At 42.6% G+C, this 27,360-nt stretch overlaps 1 protein-coding gene across 2 annotated transcripts in view; it reads right to left on the bottom strand.

Annotated features, from left to right (window-relative positions):
• The window catches only part of LOC139374771 (uncharacterized), a 33,263-nt gene extending 10,497 nt beyond the window's left edge, over positions 1 to 22,766 (bottom strand). The window contains exons 1-2 of one of the 2 annotated variants that reach the window (XR_011627729.1): positions 22,297 to 22,766; positions 1,732 to 1,862 (exon numbers count right to left, since the gene is read on the bottom strand). Coding sequence is in view for 1 of the 2 variants with exons in the window: in XM_071115906.1 (XP_070972007.1) it covers positions 1,732 to 1,862; positions 22,297 to 22,573 (408 nt within the window). In the remaining variant the exon portion in view is untranslated. The remainder of the gene's footprint in view (positions 1 to 1,731; positions 1,863 to 22,296) is intronic. The other variant, XM_071115906.1, reaches the window with a different exon arrangement.
• Positions 22,767 to 27,360: the final 4,594 nt, after the last annotated feature.

Here is a 27,360-nt window from a genome sequence, read left to right as displayed (position 1 = left end):
GGATATACAGTGCCTTGCGAAAGTATTCGGCCCCCTTGAACTTTGCGACCTTTTGCCACATTTCAGGCTTCAAACATAAAGATATAAAACTGTATTTTTTTGTGAAGAATCAACAACAAGTGGGACACAATCATGAAGTGGAACGACATTTATTGGATATTTCAAACTTTTTTAACAAATCAAAAACTGAAAAATCGGGCGTGCAAAATTATTCAGCCCCTTTACTTTCAGTGCAGCAAACTCTCTCCAGAAGTTCAGTGAGGATCTCTGAATGATCCAATGTTGACCTAAATGACTAATGATGATAAATACAATCCACCTGTGTGTAATCAAGTCTCCGTATAAATGCACCTGCACTGTGACAGTCTCAGAGGTCCGTTAAAAGCGCAGAGAGCATCATGAAGAACAAGGAACACACCAGGCAGGTCCGAGATACTGTTGTGAAGAAGTTTAAAGCCGGATTTGGATACCAAAAAAAATTCCAAGCTTTAAACATCCCAAGGAGCACTGTGCAAGCGATAATATTGAAATGGAAGGAGTATCAGACCACTGCAAATCTACCAAGACCTGGCCGTCCCTCTAAACTTTCAGCTCATACACAAGGAGAAGACTGATCAGAGATGCAGCCAAGAGGCCCATGATCACTCTGGATGAACTGCAGAGATCTACAGCTGAGGTGGGAGACTCTGTCCATAGGACAACAATCAGTCGTATATTGCACAAATCTGGCCTTTATGGAAGAGTGGCAAGAAGAAAGCCATTTCTTAAAGATATCCATAAAAAGTGTTGTTTAAAGTTTGCCACGAGCCACCTGGGAGACACACCAAACATGTGGAAGAAGGTGCTCTGGTCAGATGAAACCAAAATTGAACTTTTTGGCAACAATGCAAAACGTTATGTTTGGCGTAAAAGCAACACAGCTGAACACACCATCCCCACTGTCAAACATGGTGGTGGCAGGATCATGGTTTGGGCCTACTTTTCTTCAGCAGGGACAGGGAAGATGGTTCAAATTGATGGGAAGATGGATGGAGCCAAATACAGGACCATTCTGGAAGAAAACCTGATGGAGTCTGCAAAAGACCTGAGACTGGGACGGAGATTTGTCTTCCAACAAGACAATGATCCAAAACATAAAGCAAAATCTACAATGGAATGGTTCAAAAATAAACATATCCAGGTGTTAGAATGGCCAAGTCAAAGTCCAGACCTGAATCCAATCGAGAATCTGTGGAAAGAACTGAAAACTGCTGTTCACAAATGCTCTCCATCCAACCTCACTGAGCTCGAGCTGTTTTGCAAGGAGGAATGGGAAAAAATGTCAGTCTCTCGATGTGCAAAACTGATAGAGACATACCCCAAGCGACTTACAGCTGTAATCGCAGCAAAAGGTGGCACTACAAAGTATTAACTTAAGGGGGCTGAATAATTTTGCACGCCCAATTTTTCAGTTTTTGATTTGTTAAAAAAGTTTGAAATATCCAATAAATGTCGTTCCACTTGATGATTGTGTCCCACTTGTTGTTGATTCTTCACAAAAAAATACAGTTTTATATCTTTATGTTTGAAGCCTGAAATGTGGCAAAAGGTCGCAAAGTTCAAGGGGGCTGAATACTTTCGCAAGGCACTGTACATGTAAGCAAGTGAATCGCTGAGGGGAGCGTTCTGAAATAAACGGACACATTTGATTTGCAAAGTAACTCATTTGTTATGCTACACTATTACACTAACCTCTATCATGATAACATGCTGGGTTGAGGTTCCACTCCCCTCATCAACAGTGATTGGTTGGTCATCTCTCCAAGTATTGTGTCCCACTGGCTTCACAAAGCTCCTGTGGCCTCCAGTGAGATGTCCTTCACCTGAGAGTGTGATTGGGGGAAAGCTGTGGTTAGGTTAGCTACTGTCAATGTTCAATGTCAGTGCTTGACTTGTGCAGGAGCTCACTGGAGCCGAGTGCCAGCACATCAAATTTTCTACTGCTTCAACTCCTGTTCCTCTTATAGAATATTAGTTCAAAAGTATTGTGGAGGTCCTGCACCTAAATATAAACTGTACCGGCACCCAAAATGAGTCCTGGTACCTAGTTAAGTCAAGCACTGTCAACGGTATATTGTACACTACTGACCAAGTCTACAATAGGCAAGGATGTAAGGTAACACTTGATGTATTATGTTCCATGCATCATATTGTTTATAATGCAGTAAGTAATGCAGTAAATCAAGAATCTGGTTAGAATATGATATTGTTTCTTTGTGCAAGAGAGCTAGTCTGCGTACCAGACGTTTTGCCTAACATTACACTCCTTGTCACATCTTTGGAGTACAATGAGTGGAATTAAGTAGCTGAACAGAGACGGCAACCAGACTACAAGATAGCTAGCTAACTAAGTAAGTAAGTAATCTAATCACGGGAGATACTGCATACGCATACTGCTCCGTGGTTTCCATGGCGAGGTGAGGTATACTCAGGGTCGATATTATACGTAATAAGGAATTCCCCTCGACCACGCCCACAAATGTTGGAAAACAAATATTCTTTCCCGTTCACCTTTATTGTAAAAGAGACATCGTGGTCAATTTTTTGTTATACAGAAATAACAAAACATGCCTGAAAAGCTGCTGTGTTGTTCAATGCACATGTAACCAACACTAGCGGTTCTGGGGAGGGGGCAGTGCCCCTGTGACAACAATTTTGGACCCCCTTGTGGCCCCCCTAAATGTGGAGTATGAAATAATTGTTACATAACACATTTTTGATATCATTCTTTTTTTACATCCGTTATTAGACAGAAAATGCTAATAAATTGTTGAATGATTATGAACATGGTATTTTGCCTGCTAATGCCTGCAATGCAGTGAGGAAAATGATATGACAACATTAACGTCTAATGTAACTGGTCCCTCTAACAGTCACAACTGGTACAGCTTGGCCCCTCCAGATGAAATGGTCTAGAACCGCCACTGCTAACCAGGTCAAAAACCCTTACCTACGGATCGCAATGCTGCCACGTAGGGAAATATAGCCTGCAAGAAGAGCCCTGTGGATTTAGGCAACTCGGCATGGGAAATGTGGGGACCAGGTGCTCAAGTAGCTTACACGTAGCTAAGGGTGTGGAAAACGTGTAATGTTTACGTGCTGCTGAGCGGTTTGTTGCAAACTCTACATTTTTAACAACCGTTTTATATTTTTATTTTTCCCCTCGCTCAACGTTTTTAATCTCGTACGCTCGATCTGGACATTATTCTACAGGACCCCCACCAACCGAAGCTAAGTAGCAACATTAACATTATGCCATCTAATTGCAGTCGCTTTATTCATAATATACAGGAGAACTATCGCCTTATGTTGAGTCCAGCTTCAGACGCAATCGTTAGGCAAGGGTAATTTCAGTGTTGGAAAAGATGAAACAGCGTTGGTGCCACCAAAAAGTACAGCTAGTAGTATAAATCCTCTCGCACAGTCGCCGCAGCCGGACAGTTTTCTCTTGGCTTCTGGAAGCAAATGCTGTCGAAATGCTCAACTGGTGTCGCTCATTCAGCCGAGTGAAACTTTCAACCGGTTTTCCCCATTTAAAAACGAGTCAGAGCCTTCTCAGGTCTCTCCTCCACCCGTTACGGCGTCTGAGCCGCCAAAACCTCCCACCACAAGCTCTGACCATTACCCGCAGGATTACAGGCTGACTACACCGCTTGCGGTGCAAAATACATTTAGAAATCTGTAATTCAATTATTGCACCCACACTGCCCCCGCACGCCAACGAGCGTCTGCGTTACCAAAGGCTAAAATAGAAGTCAGTTCTTTTTCTGACACAGATCGACTGCAAGTCCTGCCTCTCCCATCTCCTCATTGGTTTATAGAAGCAGGTACCCACGTGCCATCTCCTTATTGGTTATACCCACGTGGGTGACTGAAAGATGAACAAGGTCAGTGGCAGTAATGCACCTGATTTATGAAAGTTCCCAATCGCAATATAACGTCAAGAGAAGAAAAAGCCTGGAAGGAGGAGAGATGACTAGAAACGATTCGGTTGACTGGTTTTATGTGTTTTATGTATAAACTCAATGTTTATATCCCAGGACAAATTAGCTAGCAACAGCAAGCTAGCTAAAAATGACAAATTAGCTAGCAAGTGCAAGCTAGCTAACTAAATTGCCATAAATGTTTAATGCTTTTCGACCTGTCCCCAAATTAATATAATTGGTTCAGAGTTTGTTTTGATATTTTAACCTGCCTGTCATGATCACGTTTGGTGTGGGGGGACAAAATACATTTATGTACGATGGCGCACGCGCGCAGCCGGTTTGTGTTCCGTGTTAGACTTAAAAAGAATCATCCAGAGATCATACACTGTTTACCAGGGGGCAGGGCTACAGACGTAAATACTAATCTTAAGATGGTGTTGGCTAAGGCTAAAACTGGCGAGTATAGGGATTGTTACGGATACAGTTATCCTGTGTGTGTATCCTGTGTGTGTGTGTTTCTTTTCTCTCATTCTCCCCTCACAGGTGAAAATCATTACTCCCCAATCAGTCAACAATCAACCCATCAATCAGAAGACACACCTCCTCCTGTTTCCTACCCTATCACAGTTCCTTCCCCATGGTTTAAAAACCCCATCATTTGTTTGTTCAAGAGCTCAATCTTTGTAATGCCATGTTGGTAGATAGCTGTTCTTGGTAGATTTCAGGAGAGCTCAATCTTTGTAATGCCATGTTGGTAGATCTCTATTCTTTATAGATTTCAGTAGCACAATCTCTTTGAAATGCCATGTATGTAGATCTCTCTCTTTGCGTATTAACCTCTCTTTTGTTTGAGCACCTCCATAGCACTTTGTCATCACCTGTGAGTATTGTTTTGGTTATGGTGTTTGTTTGTTGCTGGTGGGAAAAGGGGAAAACAAGACAAGTCGCCCATGGGCATACACTACCCGTAGGTAAACTTTGTTAAACACACTAGTTAGAACTGGGTGGACCACCCACTGTATTTTTGGTTAGTTAGTTAGCTGTTGTTGAAATAGGCTAGTCTAGCTTAGGGGTGTTTTTGCATATTTGTTTCTTTCCTTGGGTCCAGCTCAGCCCCTTTTCCTGCTCCCCCCCCCCCCCCCATTACCGTGTGTTTATAATAAACCCTGAGTTTGACGGTATTATTTCGGTTGTCGTGGTTATTTCGTTCACTTTTACTTTGTCACTATTATAATTTACATGAGTTATGTTACGGGTCTCACTAATCTCTCACAAAAGAGATTCGTAACATAAGTGGGGGCTCATCCGGGATGAGCTGTAATCCTTCTCAGAGGAATAGCCTCGGGGTATCTTGTAGCCATACACATTATCGTTAACAAAAACTGGTTACCCGATTTTGTCTTCGGTAACGGTCCGACACAATCAACCACCACATGCTCAAATGGTTCACCTATGACAGGTATAGGACAAAGAGGAGCAGGAGGAATAACCTGATTTGGTTTTCCTGTTATCTGACAGGTGTGGCATGTCCGACAGAACTGAGCCACATCTTGTTTTAAACCTGGCCAAAAGAAATGTCGAAGGATCCGATCATACGTCTTTGTAATTCCTAAATGACCAGACCACTGGTGATCATGAGCAAGGGATAACACATTCTGTCGAAAGGCTGTAGGAATCACTATTTGGTAAACAGCATTCCAATCTCCACCCGCGTCAACATGGGATTTCCATTTACGCATGAGGAGATTACCATCAATGAAGTAAGCCACATTCTTCTTCTTCACCTCTTCTAACGAGACAACACTAGAAAAACATTTAGCAAGCTTGTTGTCAACCTTTTGGTTAGCAATCAGCTGCTCACGAGTAACTGGTAACTGTATTGCATCAGCAATAAGTTCAACGTTCTTTAATTCTTTCCTGGGCTGTTTGTCAGAGGTGATCAACTTCTCAGAGGTATCACACAATCCATCCTCTTGATCATCCTCTTTGAACAGAACAGTGTTCGACAAATCTATCACGTCACCCTCTTGTAGTGCCTGAGCACGAGTGACAGCACAAGCGGGGAACACATGTGGATAACTCTGTGCCAACTCATTCGAGAGAGAGTGGTCACTTTTATCCAATACTTCCAATACGGGTACTACCTTTCCTCCGGCAATATCGTTACCCATTATAAAGGTCACACCTTTCACTGGCAACTTAGGACGTACCCCCACTCTGAATATTCCACTGATTAAGTGTACTTTCACAAAGTGCAACGGCACTGGGACAAAACCCATTTCAATACCCTGCACTAACACACTGGAACCACAGTATGTATCGTCAGATAAGGGCAACACATCAGACAATATAAACGACTGCGCCGCACCAGTATCTCTAAGGATTTTAACCGGACGCTGAGACGCTTCGTCATTCGTTAGGGACACAAACCCATCGGAAATGAATGGTTCATAACTACGGTCGGGGACTGGGTCTTTCAAACTACAGTTACTCTGAGGCACCCGTTTTGTTGCAGACCTCACAACCGTACGAATTAGACCAACACCTGTTGGCGGCTTGGCACGAAGAGGCATCCCTTGTTTGCGTTTAAGCAGGAAGCAATCATTAATCATATGTCCCACTTTATGACAATAGAAACAGGAACGCTCATTCTTCTGGCGTGCTTGATATACTACTGCGGGCCGACTAGGGCTAAAGGTAGGAAACTCAGTGGTTCTACTCTCAGTTTGAGCCGAAAACACACTCTTGTGCGTCAACACAAACTCGTCCGCCAACACAGACGCTTCTGCCAGGGAGGATACGTTCTGTTCGTTTAGGTAAACTACAATGCGTTCGGGTAAGCAATTTTTAAACTCTTCCAACAAGATTAACTCCCGGAGAGAGTTGAAATCAGTTACCTTACTAGCAGCATGCCATTTATCAAACAGATTTCCCTTGTCTCTAGCAAATTCCACATAAGTCTTACTAGAAGACTTTCTATGAGACCTAAATCTCTGTCGGTATGCCTCAGGCACAAGCTCATAGGCACGAAGAACAGTAGCTTTGACCACCTCATAATTCAAACTGTCCTCCAGAGGTAGCGCTGACAAAACCTCTTGGGCTTTACCAGTTAATTTACACTGAAGTAATAGGCACCATACCTCTTCAGGCCACTTCAATGCTACGGCTATACGCTCAAATACACAAAAATAGGAGTCAACCTCTGACTCTCTGAACAAAGGTACTAAGGCTATCTGCCTACTAATGTCAAACGTGTTTGAGGACACAGCTGGTGAGGACGACTCACTAACAGTGACAGCAGGAACGAAGGCTAGCCTCGCTGTCTCTGCCTCCAGTTCCATCTGGCGCATTTTAAACGTCATCTGCCTCTGTTCTCGTTCTCGTTCTTTTTCTGCCTCAATTTTACACATCTCCAAATCTAAATGCCGCTGTTCTTTTTCTGCCTCACCCTCATTATCAGATACCAATGGGCTTATAGGAGCAGTTACATCCCCTACAGGGTTAGTAGACTCAGGCAGCGGTAACACAAGCACCTGCTCTTCCAACAATACATTTAACACTAGCTGTTTAACCTCCGCCTTAACTACACTCTGCGGAATCGATATAGAGTAATGGTCAGCCAAGGTCATTAAATCAACTCTACGACATTTATCAAAAACCTCCCACGAAGGATTATCCAAAAAGGACTTCAAATCAAAAGTAGCCATCTTACACTACTTCACAAGAGCCAACGAAAATAGCAAACACTAATGCTACTTCAGCTATGACGCTCAACACTGAACTATACCACTACAACAATCTACATGAGCGGCATGGGTGTCAGTAAAGACAGATCCCGGATGAGGTGAGATATTTGTTGGAGAATGACCTGGCTAAGCCAAGTTCAAGCCCTTGGAGTTCTCCTTGCATTCTGGTTCCTAAACCTGATGGTACGTCCAGGTTATGTACGGATTATCGAAAGGTAAATTCTGTCACAATGCCAGATTCGTTCCCGTTACCCAGACTGGACGACTGTATCGACATTATTGGTGCTGCTAAGTATGTGACCAAGTTGGACCTCTTAAAAGGTTACTGGCAGGTTCCGTTAACTTCACGTGCTTCTGAGATTTCTGCCTTTGTGACCCCAGACAACTTCCTTCAGTACTCAGTCATGGCTTTTGGGATGCGAAATGCACCAGCCACTTTCCAACGACTGGTTAACTCTGTATTAGCTGGCGTTCCTAATTGTAGTGCATACCTTGATGACCTAGTGATTTATTCGTCTACGTGGTCAGATCATGTTGACTTGCTAAGGGTAGTATGTGAACGGTTGGCAGCTGCTTCTCTAACCCTGAACTTGGCAAAGTGCGAGTTTGGGAAGGCTACTGTTACCTATCTCGGTAAAGAGGTTGGCCATGGACAGGTGCGCCCTGTTGATGCCAAGGTCTTGGCTATAACTGCATTCCCTGCACCTACCACTAGACGAGAGCTACGCCGCTTTTTAGGGATGGTTGGCTATTACCGTAGCTTCTGTAAAAATTTCTCTGCGGTAGTTGCTCCATTGACTGATTTGCTCAGTCCGGCAAGACCATTTGTGTTGTCCCCTGATTGTAAGAGAGCTTTTGAATCAGCGAAAGCACTCTTATGTAGTACCCCTGTACTTGCTGCTCCGGATTTTGAACAACCGTTCAAGCTAGAGGTAGATGCTAGTGCCAGAGGTGCTGGTGCTGTTCTACTGCAGCAGGACAAGAGTGGAGTAGATCATCCCGTTTGTTATTTTTCACGTAAATTTAATAAATGTCAAACAAACTATGCGACAATAGAACAAGAAGCTCTTGCTTTGTTGTTGGCTCTGCAATACTTCGAAGTATACATTGGTTCCAGTGCCCTACCAGTGATTGTGTATACTGACCATAACCCCTTAGTTTTTCTCCACCGAATGTACAACCAGAACCAGCGCCTTATGCGTTGGGCGCTGATTGTACAAAATTATAATTTGGAGATCCGCCACAAAAAGGGTTCAGATAATGTGTTGGCAGATGCTTTGTCTCGTGTGTGAAGATGATTTCTGTATGTTTTGCAAGGTTGTTGATTTGTTGTGAGTGTTCATTTAAATACTGTAGTCGCAATCCCCCCTAGGGTTGCTCTTTTAAGGGTGGGAGTGTTACGGATACAGTTATCCTGTGTGTGTATCCTGTGTGTGTGTGTTTCTTTTCTCTCATTCTCCCCTCACAGGTGAAAATCATTACTCCCCAATCAGTCAACAATCAACCCATCAATCAGAAGACACACCTCCTCCTGTTTCCTACCCTATCACAGTTCCTTCCCCATGGTTTAAAAACCCCATCATTTGTTTGTTCAAGAGCTCAATCTTTGTAATGCCATGTTGGTAGATAGCTGTTCTTGGTAGATTTCAGGAGAGCTCAATCTTTGTAATGCCATGTTGGTAGATCTCTATTCTTTATAGATTTCAGTAGCACAATCTCTTTGAAATGCCATGTATGTAGATCTCTCTCTTTGCGTATTAACCTCTCTTTTGTTTGAGCACCTCCATAGCACTTTGTCATCACCTGTGAGTATTGTTTTGGTTATGGTGTTTGTTTGTTGCTGGTGGGAAAAGGGGAAAACAAGACAAGTCGCCCATGGGCATACACTACCCGTAGGTAAACTTTGTTAAACACACTAGTTAGAACTGGGTGGACCACCCACTGTATTTTTGGTTAGTTAGTTAGCTGTTGTTGAAATAGGCTAGTCTAGCTTAGGGGTGTTTTTGCATATTTGTTTCTTTCCTTGGGTCCAGCTCAGCCCCTTTTCCTGCTCCCCCCCCCCCCCCCCCCCCCCCCCCCATTACCGTGTGTTTATAATAAACCCTGAGTTTGACGGTATTATTTCGGTTGTCGTGGTTATTTCGTTCACTTTTACTTTGTCACTATTATAATTTACATGAGTTATGTTACGGGTCTCACTAATCTCTCACAAAAGAGATTCGTAACATAAGTGGGGGCTCATCCGGGATGAGCTGTAATCCTTCTCAGAGGAATAGCCTCGGGGTATCTTGTAGCCATACACATTATCGTTAACAAAAACTGGTTACCCGATTTTGTCTTCGGTAACGGTCCGACACAATCAACCACCACATGCTCAAATGGTTCACCTATGACAGGTATAGGACAAAGAGGAGCAGGAGGAATAACCTGATTTGGTTTTCCTGTTATCTGACAGGTGTGGCATGTCCGACAGAACTGAGCCACATCTTGTTTTAAACCTGGCCAAAAGAAATGTCGAAGGATCCGATCATACGTCTTTGTAATTCCTAAATGACCAGACCACTGGTGATCATGAGCAAGGGATAACACATTCTGTCGAAAGGCTGTAGGAATCACTATTTGGTAAACAGCATTCCAATCTCCACCCGCGTCAACATGGGATTTCCATTTACGCATGAGGAGATTACCATCAATGAAGTAAGCCACATTCTTCTTCTTCACCTCTTCTAACGAGACAACACTAGAAAAACATTTAGCAAGCTTGTTGTCAACCTTTTGGTTAGCAATCAGCTGCTCACGAGTAACTGGTAACTGTATTGCATCAGCAATAAGTTCAACGTTCTTTAATTCTTTCCTGGGCTGTTTGTCAGAGGTGATCAACTTCTCAGAGGTATCACACAATCCATCCTCTTGATCATCCTCTTTGAACAGAACAGTGTTCGACAAATCTATCACGTCACCCTCTTGTAGTGCCTGAGCACGAGTGACAGCACAAGCGGGGAACACATGTGGATAACTCTGTGCCAACTCATTCGAGAGAGAGTGGTCACTTTTATCCAATACTTCCAATACGGGTACTACCTTTCCTCCGGCAATATCGTTACCCATTATAAAGGTCACACCTTTCACTGGCAACTTAGGACGTACCCCCACTCTGAATATTCCACTGATTAAGTGTACTTTCACAAAGTGCAACGGCACTGGGACAAAACCCATTTCAATACCCTGCACTAACACACTGGAACCACAGTATGTATCGTCAGATAAGGGCAACACATCAGACAATATAAACGACTGCGCCGCACCAGTATCTCTAAGGATTTTAACCGGACGCTGAGACGCTTCGTCATTCGTTAGGGACACAAACCCATCGGAAATGAATGGTTCATAACTACGGTCGGGGACTGGGTCTTTCAAACTACAGTTACTCTGAGGCACCCGTTTTGTTGCAGACCTCACAACCGTACGAATTAGACCAACACCTGTTGGCGGCTTGGCACGAAGAGGCATCCCTTGTTTGCGTTTAAGCAGGAAGCAATCATTAATCATATGTCCCACTTTATGACAATAGAAACAGGAACGCTCATTCTTCTGGCGTGCTTGATATACTACTGCGGGCCGACTAGGGCTAAAGGTAGGAAACTCAGTGGTTCTACTCTCAGTTTGAGCCGAAAACACACTCTTGTGCGTCAACACAAACTCGTCCGCCAACACAGACGCTTCTGCCAGGGAGGATACGTTCTGTTCGTTTAGGTAAACTACAATGCGTTCGGGTAAGCAATTTTTAAACTCTTCCAACAAGATTAACTCCCGGAGAGAGTTGAAATCAGTTACCTTACTAGCAGCATGCCATTTATCAAACAGATTTCCCTTGTCTCTAGCAAATTCCACATAAGTCTTACTAGAAGACTTTCTATGAGACCTAAATCTCTGTCGGTATGCCTCAGGCACAAGCTCATAGGCACGAAGAACAGTAGCTTTGACCACCTCATAATTCAAACTGTCCTCCAGAGGTAGCGCTGACAAAACCTCTTGGGCTTTACCAGTTAATTTACACTGAAGTAATAGGCACCATACCTCTTCAGGCCACTTCAATGCTACGGCTATACGCTCAAATACACAAAAATAGGAGTCAACCTCTGACTCTCTGAACAAAGGTACTAAGGCTATCTGCCTACTAATGTCAAACGTGTTTGAGGACACAGCTGGTGAGGACGACTCACTAACAGTGACAGCAGGAACGAAGGCTAGCCTCGCTGTCTCTGCCTCCAGTTCCATCTGGCGCATTTTAAACGTCATCTGCCTCTGTTCTCGTTCTCGTTCTTTTTCTGCCTCAATTTTACACATCTCCAAATCTAAATGCCGCTGTTCTTTTTCTGCCTCACCCTCATTATCAGATACCAATGGGCTTATAGGAGCAGTTACATCCCCTACAGGGTTAGTAGACTCAGGCAGCGGTAACACAAGCACCTGCTCTTCCAACAATACATTTAACACTAGCTGTTTAACCTCCGCCTTAACTACACTCTGCGGAATCGATATAGAGTAATGGTCAGCCAAGGTCATTAAATCAACTCTACGACATTTATCAAAAACCTCCCACGAAGGATTATCCAAAAAGGACTTCAAATCAAAAGTAGCCATCTTACACTACTTCACAAGAGCCAACGAAAATAGCAAACACTAATGCTACTTCAGCTATGACGCTCAACACTGAACTATACCACTACAACAATCTACATGAGCGGCATGGGTGTCAGTAAAGACAGATCCCGGATGAGGTGAGATACTTGTTGGAGAATGACCTGGCTAAGCCAAGTTCAAGCCCTTGGAGTTCTCCTTGCATTCTGGTTCCTAAACCTGATGGTACGTCCAGGTTATGTACGGATTATCGAAAGGTAAATTCTGTCACAATGCCAGATTCGTTCCCGTTACCCAGACTGGACGACTGTATCGACATTATTGGTGCTGCTAAGTATGTGACCAAGTTGGACCTCTTAAAAGGTTACTGGCAGGTTCCGTTAACTTCACGTGCTTCTGAGATTTCTGCCTTTGTGACCCCAGACAACTTCCTTCAGTACTCAGTCATGGCTTTTGGGATGCGAAATGCACCAGCCACTTTCCAACGACTGGTTAACTCTGTATTAGCTGGCGTTCCTAATTGTAGTGCATACCTTGATGACCTAGTGATTTATTCGTCTACGTGGTCAGATCATGTTGACTTGCTAAGGGTAGTATGTGAACGGTTGGCAGCTGCTTCTCTAACCCTGAACTTGGCAAAGTGCGAGTTTGGGAAGGCTACTGTTACCTATCTCGGTAAAGAGGTTGGCCATGGACAGGTGCGCCCTGTTGATGCCAAGGTCTTGGCTATAACTGCATTCCCTGCACCTACCACTAGACGAGAGCTACGCCGCTTTTTAGGGATGGTTGGCTATTACCGTAGCTTCTGTAAAAATTTCTCTGCGGTAGTTGCTCCATTGACTGATTTGCTCAGTCCGGCAAGACCATTTGTGTTGTCCCCTGATTGTAAGAGAGCTTTTGAATCAGCGAAAGCACTCTTATGTAGTACCCCTGTACTTGCTGCTCCGGATTTTGAACAACCGTTCAAGCTAGAGGTAGATGCTAGTGCCAGAGGTGCTGGTGCTGTTCTACTGCAGCAGGACAAGAGTGGAGTAGATCATCCCGTTTGTTATTTTTCACGTAAATTTAATAAATGTCAAACAAACTATGCGACAATAGAACAAGAAGCTCTTGCTTTGTTGTTGGCTCTGCAATACTTCGAAGTATACATTGGTTCCAGTGCCCTACCAGTGATTGTGTATACTGACCATAACCCCTTAGTTTTTCTCCACCGAATGTACAACCAGAACCAGCGCCTTATGCGTTGGGCGCTGATTGTACAAAATTATAATTTGGAGATCCGCCACAAAAAGGGTTCAGATAATGTGTTGGCAGATGCTTTGTCTCGTGTGTGAAGATGATTTCTGTATGTTTTGCAAGGTTGTTGATTTGTTGTGAGTGTTCATTTAAATACTGTAGTCGCAATCCCCCCTAGGGTTGCTCTTTTAAGGGTGGGAGTGTTACGGATACAGTTATCCTGTGTGTGTATCCTGTGTGTGTGTGTTTCTTTTCTCTCATTCTCCCCTCACAGGTGAAAATCATTACTCCCCAATCAGTCAACAATCAACCCATCAATCAGAAGACACACCTCCTCCTGTTTCCTACCCTATCACAGTTCCTTCCCCATGGTTTAAAAACCCCATCATTTGTTTGTTCAAGAGCTCAATCTTTGTAATGCCATGTTGGTAGATAGCTGTTCTTGGTAGATTTCAGGAGAGCTCAATCTTTGTAATGCCATGTTGGTAGATCTCTATTCTTTATAGATTTCAGTAGCACAATCTCTTTGAAATGCCATGTATGTAGATCTCTCTCTTTGCGTATTAACCTCTCTTTTGTTTGAGCACCTCCATAGCACTTTGTCATCACCTGTGAGTATTGTTTTGGTTATGGTGTTTGTTTGTTGCTGGTGGGAAAAGGGGAAAACAAGACAAGTCGCCCATGGGCATACACTACCCGTAGGTAAACTTTGTTAAACACACTAGTTAGAACTGGGTGGACCACCCACTGTATTTTTGGTTAGTTAGTTAGCTGTTGTTGAAATAGGCTAGTCTAGCTTAGGGGTGTTTTTGCATATTTGTTTCTTTCCTTGGGTCCAGCTCAGCCCCTTTTCCTGCTCCCCCCCCCCCCATTACCGTGTGTTTATAATAAACCCTGAGTTTGACGGTATTATTTCGGTTGTCGTGGTTATTTCGTTCACTTTTACTTTGTCACTATTATAATTTACATGAGTTATGTTACGGGTCTCACTACCATCCCCCCTAGACTGTCGGGCCAAAAGAGATTCGTAACAGGGATATTGTTATCCACCTCGGCACCAACGATGTTAGGATGAAACAGAGGTCACCAAGTGCAACATAGCTTCCGTTTATAAATCAGCTAGAAAGATGTGCTGGCATCGAGTAATTGTCTCTGCCCCCCTCCCAGTTAGGGGGAGTGATGAGCTCTACAGCAGACTATCACATCTCAATCGCTGGTTGAAAACTGTTTTCGGCCCCTCCCAAAAGATAGAATTTGTAGATAATTGTCCCTCTTTCTGGGACTCACCCACAAACAAGACCATGCCTGGCCTGCTCAGGAGTCACGATCTCAATCCTAGCTGGAGGGGTGCTCTCATCTTATCTATGAACATAGACAGGGCTCTAACTCCTCTAGCTCCACAATGAGATAGGGTACAGGCCAGGCAGCAGGCGGTTAGCCAGCCTGCCAGCCTGCCAGCTTAGTGGAGTCTGCCACTAGTACAGTCAGTGTTGTCAGCTCAGCTATCCCCATTGAGACCGTGTCTGTGCCTCGATCTAGATTGGGCAAAACTAAACAAGGCGGTGTTCGCATAAGCAATCTCACTGGAATAAAGAACTACTCCATTCCTGTCATTATTGAAAGAGATTGTGATATCACAAAATAGGATTACTTAATGTTAGATTCCTCACTTCCAAGGCAGTTATAGTCAATGAACTAATCACTGATCATAATCTTGATGTGATTGGCCTGACTGAAACATGGCTTAAGCCTGATGAATGTACTGTGTGGAGAGGCCTCTCCTCCTGGTTACACTAGTGACCAAATCCCCTGCGCATCACGCAAAGGCGGAGGTGTTGCTAACATATACTATAGCAAATTTCAATTAAAAAAACAACTAAGTTTACATATTTTGAGCTTCTAGTCATGAAATCTATGCAGCCTACTCCTACTTTTTATAGCTACTGTTTTCCTGGGCCATATACAGTGTTCCCTGAATTCCTATCGGACCTTGTAGTCATGGCAGATAATGTTCTAATTTTTGGTGACTCTAATATTCACATGGAAAAGTCCACAGACCCACCACTCAAAGGCTTTCGGAGCCATCATCGACTCAGTGGGGTTTTGCCCAACATGTTTCTGGAACTACTCACTGCCACAGTCATACTCTGGACCTAGTTTTGTGGAATAAATATTGTGGATCTTAATGTTTTTCCTCATAATCCTGGACTATCGGACCACCATTTTATTACGTTTCCAATCGCAACAAATAATCTGCTCAGACCCCAACCAAGTATCATCAAAAGCAGTGCTATAAAGTACAACAATCGGTTAACCACCTAACTGAGGAACTAAATGTAATCTTGCGTAATACCCTAGATGCAGTTGCACCCCTAAAAACAAAACATTTGTCATAAGAAACTTGCTTCCAGGTATACAGAATATAACCGAGCCCTGAAGCAAGATTCCAGAAAATTGGAACGGAAATGGCGCTACACCAAACTGGAAGTCTTCTGACTAGCTTGGAAAGACAGTACCACACAATATCGAAGAGCCCTCAATACTGCTCGATCATCCTATTTTCCCAACTTAATTGAGGAAAATAAGAACAATCCCCCCCCCCAAACAAATTATACTGTTGCAAAGCTAACTAAAAAACATTTCCCAAGAGAGGATGGCTTTCACTTCAGCAGTAATAAATACACTAACTTCATTGACGAAAAGATCATGATCATTAGAAAGCAAATGACGGACTCCTCTTTAAATCTGAGTATTTCTCCAAAGTTCAGTTGTCCTGAGTCTGCACAACACTGCCAGGACCTAGGATCAAAGGAGACACTCAAGTTATTTAATTTTATATCTCTTGGCACATTCATGAAAATAGTAATGGCCTCTAAACCTTCAAGCTGAATACTGGACCCTATTCCAACTATACTACTGAAAGAGCTGCTTCCTGTGCTTGGCCCTCCTATGTTGAACATAACAAAGGGATTCCTATCCACCGGATGTGTACCAAACTCACTAAAAGTGGCAGTAATAAAGCCTCTCTTTAAAAACCCCAAATTTAACCAAGAAAATATTTAAAAAACTAAATTGGCCTATATTGAATCTCCCATTCCTCTCAAAAATGTTAGAAAAAGATGTTGCGCAGCAACTTACTTCCTTCCTGAAGACAAACGCTTCAGTCTGGTTTCAGACCCCATCATAGCACTGAGACTTCACTCGTGAAGGTGGTAAATTAACTTTTAATGGCATCAGACCAAGGCTCTGCATCTGTCCTCGTGCTCCTAGACCTTAGTGCTGCTTTTGACACCATCAATCATGACATTCTTTTGGAAAGATTGGATACCCAAATTGGTCTACATGGACGAGTTCTGGCCTGGTTTAGATCTTATCTGTAGGAAAGATATCAGTTTGTCTCTGTGGATGGTTTGTCCTCTGACAAATCAACTGTAAGTTTCGGTGTTCCTCAAGGTTCCGTTTTAGGACCACTATTGTTTTCACTATATATTTTATCTCTTGGTGATGTCTTTTGGAAACATGATGTTAACTTTCACTGCTATGAGGACGATACACAGCTGTACATTTTGATGAAACATGGTGAAGCCCCAAAATTGCCCTCCCTGGAAACCTGTTTCAGACATAAGGAAGTGGATGGAGGCAAAACTCGGACAAAACAGACATGCTAGTTCTAGGTCCCAAGAAACAGAGAGATCTTCTGTTGGATCTGATCTGATGGTTGTACAGTACAGTCGTCATAAATACAACTGTGAAGGTCCTCGGCATTACTCTGGACCCTGATCTCTCTTTTGATGAACATATCAAGACTATTTCAATGACAGTTTTTTTTCATCTACGTAACATGGCAAAAATAAGAAACTTTCAGTCCAAAAATGATGCAGGAAAGTGAATCCATGCTTCTGTCACTTCTAGATTAGACTACTGCAATGCTCTACTTTCCGGCTACCTGGATAAAGCACTATATAAACTTCAGTTAGTGCTAAATACGGCTGCTAGAATCTTGACTAGAACCAAAACATTTGATCGTATTACTCCAGTGCTAGCCTCTCTACATTGGCTTCTTGTTAAGGCTAGGGCTGATTTCAAGGTTTTACTGCTAACCTACAAAGCATTACATGGGCTTGCTCCTACCTATGTCTCCAATTTGGTCCTGCCGTACATACCTACACGTATGCTACGGTCACAAGACGAAGGCCTCCTTATTGTTCCTATAATTTCTAAGCAAACAGCTGGAGGCAGGGCTTTCTCCTATAGAGCTCCATTTTTATGGAATGGTCTGCCTATCCATTCGAGAGACGCAGACTCGGTCTCGACCTTTAAGTCTTTACTGAAGGACTCATCTCTTTAGTAGGTCCTATGATTGAGTGTAGTCTGGCCCAGGGGTGTGAAGGTGAATAGAAAGGCATTGGAGCAACAAACCGCACTTGCTGTCTCTGCCTGGCCGGTTCCCCTCTCTACACCGGGATTCTCTGGCTCTAACCCTATTACGGGGTCTGAGTCACTGGTATACTGGTAGTCTTCCATTCCGTCCCTAGGAGGGGTGCGTCACTTAAGTGGGCTGAGTCACTGACGTGATCTTCCTGTCCGGGTTTGGCGCACCCCTCGGATTCATGCCTTGGGGGAGATCTTCGCGGGCTATACTCAGCCTTGTCTCAGGGTAGTAAGTTGGTGGTTTGAAGATATTCCTGTAGGGGTGTGGGGGCTGTGCTTTGGCAAAGTGGGTGGGGTTATATCCTGCCTGGTTGGCCCTGTCTGGGGGTATCGTATTTATGCTGCAACTGTTTGTGTCGGGCGACTAGGGTCAGTCTGTTATGTCTGTAGTATTTCTCCTGTCTTATCCGGTGTCCTGTGTGAATTTAAGTTTGCTCCCACTAATTCTCTCTCTCTGCCTCTCAGAGGACCTGAACCCTGGGACGATGCCTCAGGACTACCTGGCCTGAACTCCTTGCTGTCCCCAGTCCACCTGGTTGTGCTGCTGCTCCAGTTTCAACTGTTCTGCCTGCGGCTTTGGAACCCTGACCTGTTCACCAGACGTGCTACCTTGTCCCGGACTCTCTCTCTCTGAAGCAGGCAATGTTAAAAATGCATTTTTCTTAAATGTAGTTTTGTAATTTACTAAAACAGCAGACAAGAAAATTTTTGAAAAGGATCAAGTTTTTTCTGTGAGCCAATGGGGTAACCTACAAGTGCCTTAAGCAAGCATTCACACTACTTTTTCACATTTTGTGTTACAGCCTACAGTATTTACAATTGATTACATGTATGTCTTTTAGTCACTGGCCTACACACAGTGCTCAGTGCCCCATAGTGTTAAATTAGAATTGTTTTTCATTATTTTTTTAAACAAATTATTTCAATTTAAAAGCTGAAATGTCTTGAGTTTAATGTATTCATCCCATTTGTTATGGCAAGCCTAAATAAGTTCAGGAGTAAAGATTTGCTTAAAAAGTCACAATGAGTTGCATTGACTCAATTTGTGTGCAATAATAGTGTTTAATATGATTTTTGAATGACTACCTCATCTATGTACTCATACAATTATCTGTAAGGTCCATCAGTCGAGCAGTGGATTTCAAACACAGATTCAACCACAAAGACCAGGGAGGTTTTCCAATGCCTCGCAAAGGGCACCTATTGGTAGATAGGTAAAACATTTAAAAAAGCAGACTTTGAATATCTCTTTGAGCATGGTAAAAGTATTCATTACACTTTGGATGGCGCATCAAAACACCCAGCCACTTTAAAGATACAGGTGTCCTTCCTAAGTCAGTTGCCGGAGGAAAGAAACTGCTCAGGGATTTCACCATGAGGCCAATGGTAACTTTAAAACAGTTACAGCGTTTAATGGTTGTGACGAGAGAACTGAGGATGGATGAAAAACATTGTAGTTAGTCCACAATACTAACCTAATAGACAGAGTGAAAAGAAGGAAGCCTGTACAGAATAAAACATATTCAAAAACATGCATCCTGTTTGCAACAAGGCACTAAAGTAATAGTGCAAATTAAATGGCAAAGCTATTTACTTTTTGTCCTCAATACAAAGTATTATGTTTGGGACAAATCCAACAACACATTACTGAGTACCACTCTCCATATTTTCAAACATAGTGGTGGCTGCATCATGTTACGGGTATGCTTGTAATCATTAAGGGCTGGGGAGTTTTTCAGGATAAAAAATAAACGGAATGGAATCCTAGAGGACAACCTGGTTCAGTCTGCTTTCCACCAGACACTGGGAGACTAATTCACCATTCAGCAGGACAATAACCCGAAAACACAAGGCCAAATCTACACTGGAGTTGCTTACCAAGAACACAGTGAATGTTCCTGAGTGGCTGAGTTACAGTTTTAATTTCAATCTACTAGAAAATCTATGGCAAGACCTAAAAAAGGGATGTCTAGCAATGATCAACTACCAATTTGACAGAGCTTGAAGAATTTTGAAAAGAATAATGGGCAAATGTTGCAGAATACAGGAATGGAAAGCTCTTAGAGACTTACTCAAAGATTCACAGTTCTAAAAGGTGACTCAGTGGTGTGAATACTTATGTAACTTAGACATTTCTTTATTTCATTATCAAGAAATTTGCAACAAATTTCAAATAACATGTTACAACTTTATCATTACGGGGTATTGTGTGTAGATGGTTGAGAGAAAAATATTTTGAATCCATTTTGAATTCCGCCTGTAACACGACAAAATGTGGAATAATCAAGGGGTATGAATACTTTCTGAAGGCAATGTAGGTAACCATAGAACACCTGCCTGTGGGGAAAACAGCCTATCTAAAACTGACTTGGACCATCCTATGTAGAGATCTCAGTAAATATTGTATTGTCTCTACCACGCTGCCCAGCCTGGCTGTACTGAATTCAGAAAGTATTCAGACCCCTTGACTTTTTCCATATTTTGTTACGTTACAGCATTATTCTAAAATGGATTCATTTGTTTTTTCCCCTCATCAATCTACACACAATACCCCATAGTGACAAAGACAAAACAGGTTTTTAGAAATGTTTTAAAAATAACTGCTGTCACATTAACATACACATTCAGACCCTTTACTCAGTACTTTGTTGAAGCAGCTTTTGGCAGTGATTACAGCCTAGCGTCTTCTTGGGTATGATGCTACAAGCTTGGCACACCTGTATTTGGGGAGCTCATTCTTCTCTGCAGATCCTCTCAAGATCTGTCAGGTTGGATGGGGAGTGTCACTGCCCAGCTATTTTCAGGTTTCTCCAGAGATGTTTGAGTGGGTTTAAGTCCGGGCTCTGGCTGGGCCACTCAAGGACATTGTCCCGAAGCATCACCTGCGTTGTTTTGGCTGTGTGCTTAGGGTCATTGTCCTGTTGGAAGGTGAACCATCGCCGCAGTCGGAGGTCCTGAACACTCTGGAGCAGGTTTTCATCAAGGATCTCTCTGTACTTTGCTCTGTTGATCTTTCCCTCTATCCTGGCTAGTCTCCCAGTCCCTGCCGCTGAAAAACATCCCCACAGCATGATGCTGCCACCACCATGCATCACTGTAGGGAGGGTGCCATGTTTCCTCCAGATGCAACGCTTGGCATTCAGGACGAAGAGTTCAATCTTGGTTTCATCAGACCAGAGAATCTTGTTTCTCATGGTCTGAGAGACTTTAGGTGCCTGTTGGAAAACTCCAAGTGGGCTGTCATGTGCCTTTTACTGAGGAGTGGCATCCGTTTGGCCACTCTACCATAAAGGCCTGATTTGTGGAGTGCTGCAGAGATGGTTGTCCTTCTGGGAGGTCCTCCCATCTCCACAGAGGAACTCTGGAGCTCTGTCAGAGTGACCATTGAGTTTTTGGTCACTTCCCTGACCAAGCCCTTTTCCCCGATTGCCCAGTTTGGCCGGGCAGCCAGTTCTAGGAAGAGCCTTGGTGTTTCTAAACTTCTTCCATTAAGAATGATGGAGGCCACTGTGTTCTTGGAACCTTCAATGCTGCAGAATTTCTTGGGGTACCCTTCCTCAGATCGGTGCCTTGACGCAATCCTGTCTCAGGGCTCTACGGACAATTCCTTCGACCTCACAGCTTGTTTTTTTCTCTGACATGCACTGTCAAATGTAGAACCTTATATAGACAAGTGTGTGCCTTTCCAAATCATGTCCAATCAATTGAATTTACCACAGATAGACTCCAATCAAATTGAAACATCTCAAGGATGATCACTAGAAACAGGAAGCACCTGAGCTTTCGAGTCTCATAGAAAAGGGTCTGAATACTTAAGTAAATAAGGTATTTCTGTTATATTTTTTAAACATTTGAAAAAAATATTAAAAACCTGTTTTCGCTTTGTCATTATGGGGTATTGTGTGTAGATTGAGGGAAAATGTTAATTTAATCAATTTTAAAATAAGGCTGTAATGTAACAAAATGTGGAAAAAGTCAAGGGTTCTGAATACTTTCCGAATGCACTGTATGCTCCCTCTCAAGATAATACCTTTCTGAACTGCCTATCATCAAAGCTGTGGAAGACCATCGCCCAAGAACTGCCAGATCCCTACATTTGTTTTGTTCAATTGTTTTTTGTTTTTAAAGCGACTGTCCGATTCTACTTGTTCTATATACAATATACAGACATAATTCTGGGTAACACATCTGAACATATCTGCATTGGTGAACGAGGTGACAGGCACTACGCTATGAACGCGACAGGCCATGCATCCTCGTCCTTCGGTTAAATGTACCTCTTGCCATTCCTCTGTATCGTTCGACAATCTTGACACTACTGGGACGACTAGCGAGGACGCGCTCTCGCGTTGTCCTTTCTGCGCGCTCCCGTGCCACCTTCGATTCCAGTAGTTTCCTCCGCAATGCCCTGTTTTCTTTCTGGCTTTGAGTTATTTCCAAACGAAACACTGCATAGTCGTCGTCTACGAGTTTACAGATCTCTGCCACGGCTGCATTCGCTAGAACCTCCATGATGGAGGCTATTTGAGTGTGAAAAATCATACAGTTAGCCATTGTTAGCTAGTTAGCTATCAAATAAGTCCTGTCTCAAACTCGAACTAAACACTACACGGGGTGATGATGTGCAGTTCAATTAATCCGATTTTGAGTTCCAGGATGTTAAAACGTCTAAATAAAACCGCTAACGTGGAAGTTGTTCTTAGCCTTGTTCACTTCCGTTTACTTGTCTGTTTCCGGTGTTGTGCCTAAATGCTCCCCCCTGACAGTCGCATTTCTATAACTGAAGCCACACTTTATGATTGTTAACTCTGAAAGAGAAGAATAACAGTAAAGTAACAAGTTATACAATTTAATTAAATACACTGATGTAATTGAAAAAATAAGGCAAAAAAACATGAATGTCAAATATATTCAATAAACAAAGAATTAAATAGTACCTCTACGCCTCACTGAAGCATGACCTTTGATGTGGTTGTTGGCCATATATTGATTGCTCAGCTTTATATGTGCAGAAGGGGCAGTGATGAAGTCGACTGCTGCTGCATTTTTTTATTTTGGGACTCTCGCCCTCCACTCTGTACATCAAAGAAAATAAGCATAGACATAAAATGCACGATAATTAGAAAGGCATGAAATAAGCAATAGGCATTTCATTTCATTACTGTATATACTATGTGTAGGCTGTGTAGACTCGCTATGTGTAACTTAGGGAATGGCCATCAGCATCAACGATACACATTTAGAGCCAGCAAAACACAAAGCATACATTGAAGAAACACAGAAAATCAACGATCAAATCGATTACATAACTGTACATGTAAACCTAGGCTTACTGCTCAAGTAGTCAAATTTGTCTAAATAAGATTCCCTCATTGTAAGTAATTAGCTAGCTCACGTGCAAAAGGATGCTATTGCTAATTAGCTAGCTAAAATTGGTGCGGTTGTTGGTTACATAAAAATATACCACTGCACTGGTATGACATGAATATTACAAAGTGCATTATACATAATGACTATCTCACTTCCATGGTTTTATATTTTTATCCATGAAGGTTAGGTTCGATTAAGATTCACTTTCGTGGATGGTACCTTCAATGTAAACCTCAATTTGGGTGACCTTGATGTCGGTTTGATAGCGGGGGAGGCACTAGTAATGTTCGTCATCTCTCCCATGTCTTATTCGACTAGTAGTGGTTCTGAAATGTTTATTGCTTTCCTACATTTTACTCCCTCCTCTGTTTAATATAACACACATACATTAATTATTAATTTCGGTTGCCTATCCTAATGTGAAGTTTGTTATATAGAAAGTATTTGACTCTGATATGTGCCACAGAAAGTATTTGACTCTAGCCACAAAATTAAGGAAATAAGAAGGGGGGAAGGATTTTGTCAAGGCAATTTTCTTGCCTGAAGAAATTTTCCTCCAAACATAATGATGGTCATTATGGGCAAACAGTTCTATTTGTGTTTCATCAGAGCAGAGGACATTTCCCCAAAAAGTTCAATCTTTTTCCCCATGTGCAGTTGTTAACTGTAGTCTGGCTTTTTTATGGTGGTATGGAGCAGTGGCTTCTTCCTTGCTGAGCGGCCTTTCAGGTTATGTCGATATAGGACTTGTTTTACTGTGGATATAAACACCTTTGTACCTGTTTCCTCCAGCATCTTCACAAGATCCTTTGCTGCTGTTCTGGGATTGATTTGCACTTTTTGCACCAAAGTACGTTAATCTCTAGGAGACAGAACGTGTCTCCTTCCTGAGTGGTATGACGGCTGCGTGGTCCCATGGTGTTTATACTTGAGTACTATTGTTTGTATAGATGAACGTGGTACCTTCAGTCGTTTGGAAATTGCTCCCAAGGATGAACCAGACTTGTGGAGGTCTACAAAAAATGTTTTAGGTCTTGGCAGATTTCTTTTGATTTTCCCATGATGTCAAGCAAAGAGGCACTGAGTTTGAAGTTAGGCCTTGAAATACATCCACAGGTACACCTCCAATTGACTCAAATTATGTCAATTAGCCCATAATTTTCTGGAATTTTCCAAGCTGTTTAAAGGCACAGTCAACTTAGTGTATGTAAACTTCTGACCCACTGGAATTGTGATAGAGTGAATTATAAGTGGAATAATCTGTCTGTAAACAATTGTTGGAAAATTGTTGTTAACAAGAAATTTGTGGAGTGGTTGAAAACAAATTTTAATGACTCCAACCTATGTGTATGTAAACTTCCGACTTCAACTGTATGCGCAATACCGTCGATTGGTACGCCAAATAAAAAAGTGATTCACATTTTTAAATTTAAAAAATACTTTTTCAAACAGTTGATTTTTCAACGGGGCTATACATTTGGGTGAGGTTTTTTCTCACCTGAGTAGCCTCGTTTCATTGCCAAAAAATAAAATAAAACCATCTAGTGTTCAGCGAAATAACAACACAATGTCAAATACAGGTAGCCTAGTCAAATGATTAACATCCAATCACATTAACCGTTACTCTCTCGCGGGAATTCCACTAACATTCTGTATGTAGCCAAACGTAGCTGCTGTTTATTTTATTTGCTCGAAAATTGATTAATGGTTAAAAAAGCAAGGCCCACATCCATAGAGACACATACCAGCTCTACTGATAGTTCTGTTACGACAAACAGTACTACACCTGCACCGGTCGACGACACAAGTTGTTTGGCTTCCACGAGCACATCCAATGCTAGCATCAGTAATTCTACATTTTTTGTTAGCCCAGCTAGTGTAGACACTGACAGTTGGGAATCTGATGCAGCTGAAGAGCTACTGCCCCCTTACCCAGGAAAGCACTGAACAACAGACAGGGACGTTGGACCATCGAAGAGGTGCAAATATGATGAGAACTACATTTATTTTGGGTTCACTTATATTGGGAGTAGTGCCTTTCCTCAGCCACAGTGTGTTATATGTGCAAAAGTACTATCTCACAACTCAATGAAACCTTCACCTTGCACAGACATTTAGAAACAAAACATTCCAATTTGAAAAATAAGCCACAGGAGTTTTTGGAGTGAGAATTTAAGATGACTTTCAAGTAGTAAGACATGTATAAAAGCAACAGATACCGTTAATAAGAAGGGGCTAGAAGTGTCTTATATGGTGAGCTACCGAGTGGCTAGGACAGGCAAGCCCCATACTATTGTGGAGGACTTAATTCTTCCTGCTGCCGTGGATATGGCTGGGACAATGCTGGGGGAAAAGGCCCAAAGAACTATACAGACAATGCCTCCATCAAACAACACAGTTTCACAACACATCAGTGACATGGCAGGATATAATTTGAAACAATTACTGCTTCGCATACAAGCCAGTGAATTCTATGCGTTACAGCTGGATGAGTCAACAGATGTGGCGGGCCTGGCACAGCTCCTTGTATATGTCCGTTACATTTATGGGGAGTCAATTAAGGAAGACATCCTCTTCTGCAAACCACTGGAAACCAAGACAACAGGAGAGGATATTCTTAATGTCCTGGACAGCTTTGTGACATCAAATGGACTTTGGTGGTCAAGATGTGTTGGTATCTGTACTGATGGTGCGAAAGCCATGACAGGGAGACATAGTGGAGTGGTAATGCACGTGCAAGCAGTAGCTCCCAACACTACTTGGGTACACTGCAGCATCAACCAAGAGGCTCTTGCTGTCAAGGGAATACCTGACAGCTTGAAAGACGTTTTGGACACTACAGTGAAAATGGTTAACTTTGTTCAAGCAAAGCCCCTGAACTCTTGTGTTTTTTCTGCATTATGCAATGATATGGGCAGCGACCATGTAACGCTTTTACAACATACAGAAGTGCACTTGTTATCAAGGGGCAAGTATTGACACATTTTTTTTTAAATTGAGAGACAAGTTTAAAGTTTTCTCTTGTCTGACCGCTTGCATGATGGTGAGTTTCTCACACGACTGGCCTATCCGGGTGATGTTTTTTCTCGCCTGAATGATCTGAATCTAGGATTACAGGGACTCTCCGCAACTATATTCAATGTGCGGGACAAAATTGAGGCTATGATTAAGAAGTTGGAGCTCTTCTCTGTCTGCATTAACAAGGACAACACACAGGTATTTCCATCATTGTATGACTTTTTGTGTGCAAATGAACTCAAGCTTACGGACAATGTCAAATGTGATATAGCGAAGCACCTGAGTTAGTTAGGTGCGCAATTAAGCTAGTACTTTCCCGAAACGGATGACACAAACAACTGGATTCATTATCCCTTTCATGCCCTGGCTCCAGTCCACTTACTGATATCTGAACAAGAGAGCCTCATCAAAATTGCAACAAGTGGTTCTGTGAAAATTGAATTTAATCCAAAGCTACTGCCAGATTTCTGGATTGGGCTGCGCTCAGAGTATCCTGCCTTGGCAAATCGCGCTGTTAATAAGACACTGATGCCCTTTGCAACCACGTACCTATGTGAGAGTGGATTCTTGGCCCTCAATAGCATGAATACTAAATACAGGCACAGACTGTGTGTGGAAAATAATTTAAGACTGAGACTGAGACTCCAATACAACCCAACATTGCAGGACTATGTGCATCCTTTCAAGCACACCCTTCTCATTAACCTGTGGTGAGTTATTCACAATTTTCGATGAACAAATAAGGTTTTATATGTAAGATGGCTAAATAAAGAGCAAAATTACTGATTATTATTTGTGCCCTGGCCATATAAGAGCTCTTTGACACTTCCCACGAGCCTGGTTGTGGCAAAAACTCACTCATTCTTATGTTTAATAAATGTATCGTATAGTGTGTGTGTGGCAGGCTTACAATGATGGCAAAAAACTATATTTGAGAGTGATCTGAACCTAGT

The sequence above is a fragment of the Oncorhynchus clarkii genome, chromosome 19 (genome assembly GCF_045791955.1).
Source record: "Oncorhynchus clarkii lewisi isolate Uvic-CL-2024 chromosome 19, UVic_Ocla_1.0, whole genome shotgun sequence".
Taxonomy (NCBI): Eukaryota; Metazoa; Chordata; class Actinopteri; order Salmoniformes; family Salmonidae; genus Oncorhynchus; species Oncorhynchus clarkii.
The sequence above is the reverse complement of the archived record's forward strand: the minus strand, read 5'-3'. Positions and strand labels throughout refer to the sequence as shown.